The 12,408-nt window shown below is 39.6% G+C and overlaps 1 protein-coding gene across 9 annotated transcripts in view; it reads right to left on the bottom strand.

Moving 5' to 3' along the window:
• Window positions 1–1,824: 1,824 nt before the first annotated feature.
• tns1a (tensin 1a) overlaps window positions 1,825–12,408 on the bottom strand; it is a 98,775-nt gene continuing 88,191 nt past the window's right edge. For 5 of the 9 annotated variants that reach the window (XM_067583597.1, XM_067583596.1, XM_067583592.1 and 2 more), the window contains 14 exons: window positions 10,442–10,516; window positions 9,884–9,910; window positions 9,475–9,556; window positions 8,782–9,335; window positions 8,602–8,688; window positions 8,230–8,358; window positions 8,031–8,126; window positions 7,843–7,920; window positions 7,278–7,349; window positions 6,612–6,638; window positions 6,102–6,270; window positions 5,424–5,492; window positions 5,284–5,313; window positions 1,825–5,162 (listed from right to left, as the gene is read on the bottom strand). In XM_067583597.1, coding sequence (XP_067439698.1) covers window positions 5,033–5,162; window positions 5,284–5,313; window positions 5,424–5,492; window positions 6,102–6,270; window positions 6,612–6,638; window positions 7,278–7,349; window positions 7,843–7,920; window positions 8,031–8,126; window positions 8,230–8,358; window positions 8,602–8,688; window positions 8,782–9,335; window positions 9,475–9,556; window positions 9,884–9,910; window positions 10,442–10,516 — 1,625 coding nt within the window. In that variant the 3' untranslated portion in view covers window positions 1,825–5,032. The remainder of the gene's footprint in view (window positions 5,163–5,283; window positions 5,314–5,423; window positions 5,493–6,101; window positions 6,271–6,611; window positions 6,639–7,277; window positions 7,350–7,842; window positions 7,921–8,030; window positions 8,127–8,229; window positions 8,359–8,601; window positions 8,689–8,781; window positions 9,336–9,474; window positions 9,557–9,883; window positions 9,911–10,441; window positions 10,517–12,408) is intronic. The other 4 variants (XM_067583600.1, XM_067583595.1, XM_067583598.1 and 1 more) reach the window with 2 other exon arrangements.

The raw sequence follows: 12,408 nt of genomic DNA on the forward strand, positions 1-12,408 counted from the left end.
AATGCATATGTAGTGTCTATGAACTAACCCATGATGCACTTAGTGCAGTGTGTGCCTCCCTTACAGCTCATAATGTGCCGCGGTGAAGCGCGTACGTAATTTGTCAGAGGGGAAGTGTGTCATGCATATTTGGGAGTTTGAACACCGTCTGCAGCCATGAGAACCTCACAGAGTTTTGATTATTTATTTCTTTATTGCCTGTCTCCGTCACTCATGCGTCTGACTCTTGTTCGTCTCATGCGAGGTGGGGCTCGGACCTTAAACTTGGAAACAAATACCGAGCAAACAAACAGGCTGTGCTACTGCTTGGAGGGCTGCCTTGTTGACTCTGTAGCTCTGGATTTCCCCAAGTGGCTCAGTGGCTCGGCCACAAACACACACCTGTTATCAATTTGTTTGCCCTTGTAGTATAGTTTAGTGCTCGGGTATTTTATTTACTGGTTCCGGTTAAAACTCATTTTGTCCTTACTGCCAAATTAGCAAATTGCTCAAATTAGGAACTAAAAACAGATCACAACAACCAATAACCATCTGAAAAAAAGAACCAAATGGCTAATAAATAAATATAGAAATGAATAAAACATTGGTTGGGATTGCCAGTTGCAAATCATCAAAGTTTGGATGATTTTTTAGACTCTACATGTGTTCCAACTTACAAAAGACTCAATTGAAAACAAAATTAAAAAAGATAAATCAAAAGAAAACCAAGCTGTAGACTCAAACACTGACTCAACTTGGACTCATCTGCGATGTGATTTGATTTACTTGATGCTTGACAGCAAAAAATCAAGAAGATTTGACTCAGGTCAATAAATATCAATAAAACTGCATAGTTTTGCCTTATAGAGAACTGCCAAACTTATTTTTTTGATTATTGGGATCACAATCATATTGTGCATACCAGTGTTTCCATAATTTAATGAACATTTGCAGGTGCAGCTGCAGACACCAGAATAAAATAACAGAGAACATGATAAAGTTAGGCTATATTTCTAAGCTAACTCAAAAAGACAGACTCATTGAAGAAAAAGCACAGGTGTTACTAATATTAATACTAATGGCTCCATTCACCCAGTAAGCCGTGACAGTGAGCCAGCTTGCACAATACTAGGACCCTGAAACTGAAGCAGATAAATGGAATCTAGCCATCATTCGTTTTATTAATTAAACCTGTTCTTTTCCCTCTGGGGCATATCAAAATATCTTTTGTGGAAATTGCATCAGCTCGTGGCCTTTGAGTGCTGTAACCTGGTCATCTGCAGCTTGGTTTAACAGGCATTATGTGTTAAAATGCAAATAATCAATGAATTTATCTTCCTCATCACACAGGGATTCCATGATGGGAAGTTCCAAAGTAAAACAGGCAGTAGTTTGACAGTAAAATGATGTGGCAAAAAGTAAAGGTGAACCAACAGTCACATGTGCCTCTAAACTTTTCAATTCTTATGCAAAGCTGTTTCATATGAGAGGAAGGTTTTGATTTCCAGAGAAGGGTTTTTCTCATTTAACTGTGAAAATGCCACATTTATTTGTCTGGACTGAAGTTAATCTCCTAGCATGAGGAACACATGGAGTATTTTCCTGTGTCGTGTCTTTAAACGAGCTTCTCAAGGTGCTAAATATCAAACCTAACGAGGTGATTTCTGCACCTGACAGAGAAGATGAACAATGAAGAATGATTGATGGTCAAACAAACAGAAATCAAAACTTGTAGATGACGGAAATGATAAAAAATAATTTAGTATAATGTCTAAAATGAGCATTTTAGTGCTCTAAATCCATCTATTGAGCCACAAAAAACAAAAGAACACCCAGATAGCTTACTGTAACTGATTTGTATTGCTTTAATGTATTTTTTTTTTCTCCTTAGGAACAGGTAAGCCATGACAATATAATGTAAATGATAAGCGCAAACAAAATCTGAGACCCTTTTGTACATCCAAAGTAGCACATTCATACAACAAGTCCCATTTGTACATAGGGGTCACAGAAATCACTTCTTTTTCACTGAAACAACAAGGTAACTCTTCACTCAAAGCCAATAGGTACAACGCATGATGTATTCCTGTTTTATATGATTTTTTTAAAACTTAGTGTGATGTATTTTTTGTATTTTTTTTTTTCCCCAAATGACTAAAAATGGCATAAAGCTTGTTAGTCGTCGATTTAAGTGCACTGTACCTCTTTGCTTTCAATAAAGCGCCACCATACATTCCTCCATTCGTTAACACTGACTGTTAAAACTGTGATAATGTGATAATGCGACAATGAAACAAGAGTTTGTTTTTTTAAACGTGTCAGGGAAGAAAAAAAAAAAGAATAAATAAGAATAAATAAATCATTGACTTTCGAGAGGGCCGGAGAAGACACCTTTGGCAGTCTGACAAAGCTGCAGCTGTCGAGCTTTAGCATCACGGTGAGACAATTTTATTTACCTCCAATACTGACACCCATATGGAATTTATGTCACTCCTCCTTTTGGTATTGTGAATATAAGTGCTTTGCTTACACACTTCCAATTGGGGCAAAACAAAGGCCTGTTCTCTCTTGAAACAGGCGACGGAGGTGGACACATTTTTGGAGCCTTGAGAGGTGAGGAAAAACAAATAATAAAAAAAAAAAAACTTTCGTCATTTGCAGCTGAATGTCTCGTTGTATAAATTCAAGGGCCCCTGTGTTACACATATGACCTATAACAGAAATTTCTGTGTGTCACGGCTGGTCAAGGCTTTCGTAAATTTGCTGCTAAAGCCGAGCGAGGAGTGCAGTTTGAATGAAAATGTGAAACACAAAAAAAAAAAAAAAAAAAAAAAAAAAATGGCAGAAAACGGAGTAACTGTTGAACGTAAAAAAGCGACATGCAGCCAGTCAGCATAGATGTGAAGTGTTTGAATCTTTGGCAAAATTATAATTGTAACTGTCATGGGTGCATACAGCTGTTTTCATATTGCATTTGAGGTTGGCTTCTGAACTTTTTTCGTGTTTCCCTTTTTCTAAAATCTGCATGTCTTTACCGTTTTTTAAAATCTATCAGCTACAACGCATTTGTTTCTACGAGTGTGTCGCCCCCCTGTTGACGCACACTCAGATGCTTTTGTCCATGCAATTCAGTCCTGTACAGACTCTTGGCTTCTATCTCATTCATGCCTTACCTCGTTCTGAGAGAACGCAAAAATGAAAAACATGACGAGCCAAAAACAAACATATACATGTACAAAGTAATGTACACCATATATTCAAACACATTTCAAAATCGTCAGACTTTGAAATCATTAGCCAAAATAAGTATATATTTTTTTTCTCAACCCATTAGGTAATCTTCTTTATCTAGACTGTACAATATATGTATATATGAGTAATCATGAGGGACCAAAGCAACAAAAATAAATACTTTTTCGCTATGTCACCTTTCAAAGTAGTATATCTATGTACATTTATATCAATATCAATTTTCCTTAGCTTATTGTGAATGGTTGAGCGCGTGTTCAACAAGCAGGCATTTGCGCACAGTGTGGAAACTCCTTGTGTTTTTTTTTTTTTTTCTTTTTTTTTTCCTTTGCCCTAAAAGTATCTAAATGTAAATTTTGACGACACTGTGGAACGAAAAAACAAAGACCAGACTGTCCTTGATACAGTGAAAGGTAACCCTGGCTCAAATGGACCAAAAAAAATCAAGAAAAAAAGTAAAAATATAGCATCTCACCATCATTTGACTACTTCAACAATGGGTTGTCTACTTCTTTTCAGGACTCTGAGAAGAGTACAAAAATGTTGTCTATTTCATGCAGTCTTTGACAAGTCATACAACCTCAGTGTACTTGTCTAAAGGTTTTTAAGTCGTTTTTAGCACACAGCATAGAATGTTTTCAGTGATGTTGAATGTAGCTATGAGGGAGGGTGCATTTTGGGACAACAACATGCATAAAGAACAGTGCATAGGTCCAGGTCATGGGGCCAGTCCCTGGTGATTTCCAGTGTGTTTCAGTGGCAGCGTCTATCAACAGATCCACTACTGCAAGCAGTTGGTGATGGGCAAGTCTATGTGACGCTAGGGGCAAAGTACAAGCCTGACTGAGTGACGCCATCTTGTGGACAAACAGTCTTCCTCTCTGTGTCTGCCATGCAATCAGCAGCTTGCTGATTTCAAGGTGAGAATAATCCAACAAGCAGGTTTTGAGAGAGAGCGTTCAGGCTTGGACCGGAGGCCGAGGTGATGCAAGTGTGGCTGCACTGACACAAAGTGCGGTGAACTTAGCGTGGCGGTTTTTGAGTCTGGTCTGCTATGCGCAGTTTAGATCAGTCGTTGTTTCACTGCAGAGCCCTTTCCAACACACAACAGACCTGGAAAATGACCACTCTAAGGATTTCACAATGACTTTTGTGGAAGGTAGAAGAACCAAGCTTAAAGATCAAGCTAACATGCATAAGGTCTTCAGACACTGTTTTGCTAAAAGCCATCAAGGCCAACTTTTTTCCTGAAGACAAGTTCAAGAAGAAACCGTATTTCTTTTTTTTTTTTTTTTTTTGTTCAACACTTCATCTTTTGAAAAGAGGAAATAATAATGGCTTAATAGCTACATCATTCTTGCACTTGTATTGCAACTACCTTTGGTAAATCAATCAACAAAAACAACAACAGAAAACCCTGAAACATACGAGTCCTTACATGTTCCCCGACTGAACTTAGCATTGTTCCTTTAGTCTTTAGCTAGCATTTTCTTCTAGTACAGGTTACCCTGTCAGTAAATTTTCTCCCTTCAATGGCCTCCATGTTTGTCACGTTCACAGCTCCACACCACGCATCCACACTAAATCCTTCAAATTGAGACTCTTCGAAAAAAGACCAAAGTCAAGACAAACCAGCAAGGCAGAGAGAAAAAAGAGAGAAGGGAAACAGAAACAAACCGACAGGCAACAGAAATGAAAAAAAAAAAAAAAAAAAAAAAAAATCATCATCGAGTCCTGGCGAAAAAGACACCAATGATGAAGGAAGATTTCAAAATGGCCACTGCCATTTAGGCGTTGGGAGTTTTCACCGCTTCATCATTTTGGAGACAAAGCTGGCGATGGCGGAGGCGGGCTGATCTGGGTCCAGCTCGGCAAACAGGTGGCTGACATTGTCTGTTGTGCTTCCTTGTTTCCTTGCGACGAATCCAAAAAGCCTGGTGGATTAAGACAACATCCTGCGTTAAGCACACATCTGTATTCAGTGTCAGCTGATATTCTAGCATTGTAATGGTAAAGTATATCAATATGTCTGTTCTACAAATGATTTAAACTTACTTCACTGAGCCACCTCCCTCTTTGCCCCACCTATGGACAGAAAAGGCAAGAAATGTTTTTTTTTTAATGTTACATCCAAGAAGTGATTTTCTATTATTGATATTTGAACGAGAAAAAAAAAAGGTCTTAAAAGTTCTTACTTTCTGTCCTGGGGATCGATGTCACAGTAGGTTACTGTGTTGAGTGGATAATGCCGCCTGAAGAAAATCCTGTAGCAAGAGAGAAGTAAACACACACAAGTTATCGAAAGTAGTGAGCATGTTCGGCAGAGCATACATTAGTGTGTTTGTGTATGAGGGTTGCATTTATTAAAGCCTCTATGTGTGAAAGTTTTTACGTTATTAAACTGTTAAGATGACATTTTTTGAGACAATCTCTGTGCCAATTGGTGAAGTCTGTAGCTTTCAGTACTGCTGTCTGTGTCTTTTATGAGATTTCCACTAGAGGACGCCAAAGACGGATAAAAAAACAAAACAAAATATAGTGTTTTTTTAATATAAAGTAACAATGAATGGGCCAAAGTGGGCTTAAAATAAGTCCTATCTGGACCCAGAGTTGCATAGACATGAACATGGGTCACCTGTGCAGAAGTCAATAATAATAATAGCTCTTTTTTGTAATCTTCTCCTTTAATTTCATGTGTTTATCATGATGGTCATTTTGACACCAGATTAGATTTTTCAGGCTACATTTTTGCCAGTTTCATCTAATCCTAAATTCTTATTTTATAATAAATTTTAAAATCAGTTTAAATATGGGAGAACACTGTTGGACACATCAGTTGTTTATGGTTATATTGCAGATATGTGTTGACTCACTTCCTCTGACTGTCGGTGAGCGTGATGCCCTGTGCGGACACTTTAAAGTGGACAGTGGTGGCGTCGGGCAGAGGGTTGGTCGCCAGCGTCTGACTGATTGCCTTGGCAATGGCCTGAGGCCCCGTGAGAGACTCCATGTCCACAGAGTTGATGTAGAGAACGTTGCACGCTAGACGCAAACAATACAGAGTCACTGTTAAACAAAAACAGATACTGGAGGAGAACAATGCACATGCAGGTCATCGTAAGGCTATAAAAGTTGCAGTGAGGAGTGCTTGACAAGCTTGACATTGATGAATATTGTGTTGGTAAGTTTCTCATGCACTGTGCAGTAGTGAAAAAATGTTTCACTGTCACTCTTAATATAATGTGCATGCATTTGAACATTTTCCTAAAAGTAACTAAAGACCATTTGATTTAAGTTGCTCTGAGCTGAGCTCAGCTCATATGAAAGCATTCGCATTCAGTAAAAGTGCATGATGGAGCAGAGCAGTGCAAACCAGTATTTACCATGAGCCTCCTCAGGAACCTTCTGAACTGTAAGGTAAGGGCAACATTGTGTGAGCAAATTTATGTCGTACCAGAAACCAGAAATTGCAATTAATCTGTTATTCTTCCTGTTTTTCACAGATGGTTTGTTATTATTTTTTGCTCTAAAAAAGTGTTTGGAACATGAATTTCAAACTCTTATACTTGAATGGCCTTGTTCCTTGTGCAGTTTTGTATTAAATATGGAAATTTAGTCACAACTATACAACAAGAAATGAATAGTTTTCAGTTATACAGATGCATGATTAATACATGAAAAGGACGCTCTGCAATAGTAAACCCTGTACCCTGTACTGTAGGTGATGGACTGATTCACAGTAGTTTGAATTAATAAACCATCATTGAACATTTATTTCTTGGATAATTAAATTTATTAGGGACAGGGAACTAAATAAAAGTTAAAACAGAAGTGTGACTGTTTGGGAAGTTATCACGAAAGTTCAACAGCAAGACTGATCTTTTCCCATTGTGCTTCAGCCTTTGCTCTCTTTTTTTCTGGCAATTTCTCAATCCTCTGTCCTCCTGATGGGACACTTAAAACTCACTTGCCAAAGTGACACAGTCTACACTTTACAATGTGAAAATAAGCTCTCCGTTAGTAACTGTTAATAAGCTCCTCATGTTTACCTGCTCCTTGCTTCAGAAGTTCAACAACTGGATCAGTTGGTGTGGCCAGTTCCAACGCCTCTTCATTTGGGTCTGAGTGACAGAACAGAATAGAGAATATGATGACATATAATGACAAAGAACATTTATGTCAGAAAACACGTTTGCAACACAGATTACAAGAAACAATCAACTCAAAGCTCACCAATAAACACTGCAAGGGTTTTTGCTTCAAATGCATGTCATCTTTTGAGACTATTTTTCATACTATCATTGTATAACTTTATCATTTTCTTCCAAATCTACCACAATTTGCCTTGAAATTTCCAGAATAAACTGCTAATTCCAAGTGAGTTTGGTTATAATACTCACCGATAAAACTACTTATTTAGATGTATGCAAACACTAGTGGACAATTTTCCTTTGTTTGTAAATATTTTTTATTAAAATATGTTCTGTATTCAAGTGCATGCCGTGCTTTACTTTCTTTAAAAAGTGAAAACCACAACAAATATCTGAAAAAAACAGCAACTGTGTCAATAGAGGGTTTGACTGTAAAGAGGATGAAGAAGAGGGTGAAGCTGACCTTTGGTGGGGATCATCAGCTTACAGGGCAGAGCCAGTGGAGTCATCGAGTGTTGGTACACCAGAGCAGAGAGACAACCTGCAGAGTAATATCACTAAATTCAATTGGATCATTCTGAAATCAAATAAAAATGCTCATCTACACAACAGACGTCACGAGACAAGAGAAAAGCAGAGCTGTAAACTCACCAAAGTATGGTTCATTGGGGCAACCCTTCAGACGGACGCCTTTGGGGCTCGTCTCGATCAGGAAGTGCCTCACCAGCTCATTAGTCATGTCACCAACTGGAACAATATTTACATAAATTAAATGCAAATATTCGGCCGTCGATCTGTTACACATTCATGTACACAATCTGCAAAATAAGGAACAATTAGAACACCTTACCTTTTTTGTTTTGTTGGACAGTTGGCGGGGGGCAGGCCACTTTCATAGCCAGACCATAGGCTCCACGGAAGGAATGGCTGTCCCTTATGATGAACGCTCCGGGCTCCCTGTCCTTCAACAGATTGATGGCTGAAAGGAGAAGGGGGGGGGGAGAAAAAGGATGAAAGGGCGAAGAAGTAGAGACATTGCAGAGTATGAGGGACGAAAAAGGAACGGAGCAAAGGAAAAACAAATGAGCAGGGGTGGAAGAAGAAAGCAGAAGCAATTACTTTATCAAATGAAACAGACAAGAGGAGAAAAAGAAGATAAACAGAAGGGCAAAGAAGATAAAAGGAGAACACACAATCAAGTAGAGAAATATCTAACTCTCACCTTGCTCTCTGGAGATGTCTGGCTTGTACCAGTACTTGGAGGTGTCCTGGACAAACTTGACATTCATCTTAATGTCTGGATAACTATCTGTTTAGATAAAAGAGACATGAGGAATAATTACTGTAGAGGGCAGAAACATTCCGCAAGCTAAAAAAAAAAGCTTGGCTTTCTCTGTCTCACCATATATGGACTTGGAGACGTCTGAGAGTGTGTGAGTGCCAGACAGGTTGGGCGTGCTGCCACCGCTGGCGGGCGTCAAGTTCTTGTTGTCCGTCCTCTCTGCGTCTCCACTGGACATGTGCCTCTTCTCAGGCAGCTGTGGGGAGACGGGGAAGGCGGGCGTGGAGGGAGGCTGGGCGCTTCCCTGACGAGAAGCAGCCCCCAGCTCGTCAGGTGTGCTGTGGCCGCTTGCTGCCGTGCGGCGGCCCATCAGAGGGCTGGGAGGCACACCAGCGCCTGCTGTTTTAGGGTTGCGGCCAATCAAAGGGCTGGAGGGGATGCCGCTGGCTAAAGGAGCATGTCTGGCCAGCGAGGGGCTGGCTTGACCCAGGCGTCTTTGGAGGGCGGGGCTTGGTGGCGTGTTGGTGGCCACTGTGCGGTGGAGGGTGTTGGGGCTGCCGGGGACGGTGTGGACGCCCATTATGTTCACCTGGGAGCCCTCAGGGGAGGCGGGTCGGTGCGGGTAAGAGGGGGTTGGGCTGTGTGGGGCGCTGTCTGAGGAACCAATCCTCCTCCTACAGACAAAAAAAGTTATACACATGAGTAACTGGACTTTTCTATTCCCCACAATAAAGAAGAGGAGAAAATACTTGAGCGTGTGAATCTAAATTTGCACATTTAATGAACTATTATTTGCCTTCCATGACTACTCACCCATCAGTAATGTGGATGGGGCTGCTGGAGGAGAGAGGAGCGTTGAACGCTTGTGCTCTGGAGTCCCCAAAACTGCGATTATCTAAAGGGAAACAAGGCATCAAAATGTACACAAACAAACAAATGCATACAGTCAGGACATATTGTAAATACAGTGGGCCGTTAACAGAAGCAAATGGGATGCAGTTACAAGGTGTCGGACACAAACAAATAAAGTTGGAAGTGACAGAAATAGATAGAGGAATAGAAAGTCATTCTCAAAATACAAGACATTCTGTGGAAAACTGGGATGCAGAACTGAAAGAGAGTACAGTTGGTTGCAGAAAACACTCAAAAAGTCAAAAAAAGGAAAAATGTGCCCGTGTTCGGTCCAAACACCGGTTTCAGTTGCAGGTTGAAATGTCCTTACCTTGCTCTCCATCATTAGAATCAGAGTCTGACAGCAAGGAAAAGACAGAAAGCAAGAGAAGAAGAAAGATGTGTGGAGGAAGAGGAGACAAGGAAGACATACTTGAGCGCTAAAAGCCAGAAGTGGAGGATGTGAAAGCATTTCCAGGAGTAACAACAGTTTTGAGCACCAGAGGGCAGCAGACACTAAGCATCCCACTGTCTGCTCACTGAGCTATTCAGTATGACATAATGCAGGGATGCTGTGCACTAGTAAAATCTGTAAATTTACCATTGAGTGAAATACTCAAACCCAAGCCTCCATGCTGTTTATACACATTTTCCCCAAATTAAACCATTTGATATTTTTGGAAACGCTGGGATCTCTGAGAGAATTTAAAATTAACTCCTATGGGTTTGAAAAATGTTTGTACTGACTGACCGGCTGCTTGTAAAGGTGTAAACTCGAGACCAAGTATGTGACAGTCTTCCTTGCACGTTTAAAATGTTACAGATAATGATTGAATCACTTAGGGAAATATGAGCATGAGGTCGCTGTATTTGATGTGTGAAAACTCACCTGATCCACCCTGTTGATGTGGCTTCAGTCCCAGCGCTGACAGAGGAGTCTTGGCCAAAACTGGAGGAGAGCGAGCTACAGGCAGAAAGACAGAGAGAAAAAAGGATTTATTCAACGTTATTGGTATTGGTTTATTGATATCCACTGATCACATACACAACAATGATGATGGCGAGATGAGAACTTTACGTATGAGCCATGCAAATATATAGAATAAACAATGAAAGGCATGGAAAGACACAATTCTTCACTTAAGCATCAGTATGATGCCACATAAAAATGCATGAAATGATGGATGTATATGTTTTAGTTGCACTTGGGTTCATCTAAATATTTCACATACTACATAAGGTTAATCAGGCACCGTATTTACTACTTTGGTTCACATATTCTCATAAATTGCACAAATGCAATAGAAATAGGTCCTAGACAGAAAGGAAATGTACCTTTTTATATACTGTATTCACTAAAGGACTTGATCTTTTTCCCAGGTGATGATGTTTTTCATGAAATCAGGTATAAACATCACCACAAAATGGAAAAAATATATACGGCAGGTGCTTAATATTAAACACCCAAGAATGTATTGGTGTAAATGTGGGATGATGCATACAGCATGCTGCCGCCCAAACGATCACTGGGTACAGGTTAGATTGTGGCAGGATGAGACGACACTGAATAAAGGTTGATGATGGATTGTAAGAATGTTGCTGTGAATGGTGGAGACACAGTAAAGGTTATCCAAAAACTGAAGAGTTATTCCCAAAATGAGATGCCAGAACAAGTTTATCTTTTTTTCTTGTCATTAACGTCATTGGCATTGACTTCCAAAAGCAACAATCACCAGTGAAAAAGTGAAATTTTCCATTAAATCAGCTGATTAGCTGCAGGATAAAGTTATTTTTACATGCTAGACCCTCTATATTATAGACACTAGTTGAATTAATTTCAGGTAACAAACATCCAGAATTTTGGAAATCAACTCTTCAGTTTTATCACTCCACCACTTACAAAATGATCCAAATCAATATCATGACAGGGACTCAGGTCAAATGCTCACTTAAGGTGGCATAGGGAGGAGGAAGGGGGGGGGTAAATATGAAGGTTTGTGCCGCAGAGCAGATTCTTACTGCAACAGTTGTGTGTTCAGGGCTGACAGCAGGAGAGGGTTGAGATGTTTCTATGAGCTGCTTTACAAAAGCATCCACACACAATCTGTCACACAGACCTGCTGAACAAGGCGGTCAGGGCTGTAAATTTAAAATTGCTGAAATTTCATTGCATATGGTTTGGTGACCTTTGCTTGATTTTAAGAGCAATGAGATAAAAAAAAAAAAGATATGAAGGAGAAACATAACTCCGGTGCTGCAAGAATCCCACCAGCTACAGAGTCATGCAACGCTGGTCAGAAATGCTCAAAACTTTGCATCTTCTTTTAAATATTGCTGGAACAAGAACATGTGTATCTTGGGGCTGAAGAATGGCTGGTTGCACATAAGCCACTTCAAATCTACTGCAGTGATGAAAAAGGGAAATAAAAATAGTAAGGAGTTGCTACATTACATTCGTTATAATAAATGAAAGGTATCTTTGTACACATCTTTGTTTGTGACAGTTTTAGTTGTTCAACTACAATCAATAGTCAGTATATCAATGTACTGGATTATGTATACTTAGAAGAAGAAGAGGAGGATGAACAAGGAAGAAGAAGAAGATTAAAAAGGAGAAGAAAGAAAAGGAGGATGAGAAAAAGAAGACGAAGAAAAGGGAAAAGAAAAGGAAGCAAAATAAGTAAAAGAAGAAGAAGAAAGAAGAAGAAGATGAAGAAGAAGAAGAGGAAGGAAAAGTAGAAGAAGTGTGTATGGAAATAAATTCTTTCTGAATTTGTTTTTAAGGGAGAAACTTGACAATATGACAAATTATTTCCCCTTGTCATTTAAAAACAGGATTTGCACACACCTGCTGCG

The sequence above is a fragment of the Thunnus thynnus genome, chromosome 24 (assembly GCF_963924715.1).
Source record: "Thunnus thynnus chromosome 24, fThuThy2.1, whole genome shotgun sequence".
Classification (NCBI taxonomy): Eukaryota; Metazoa; Chordata; class Actinopteri; order Scombriformes; family Scombridae; genus Thunnus; species Thunnus thynnus.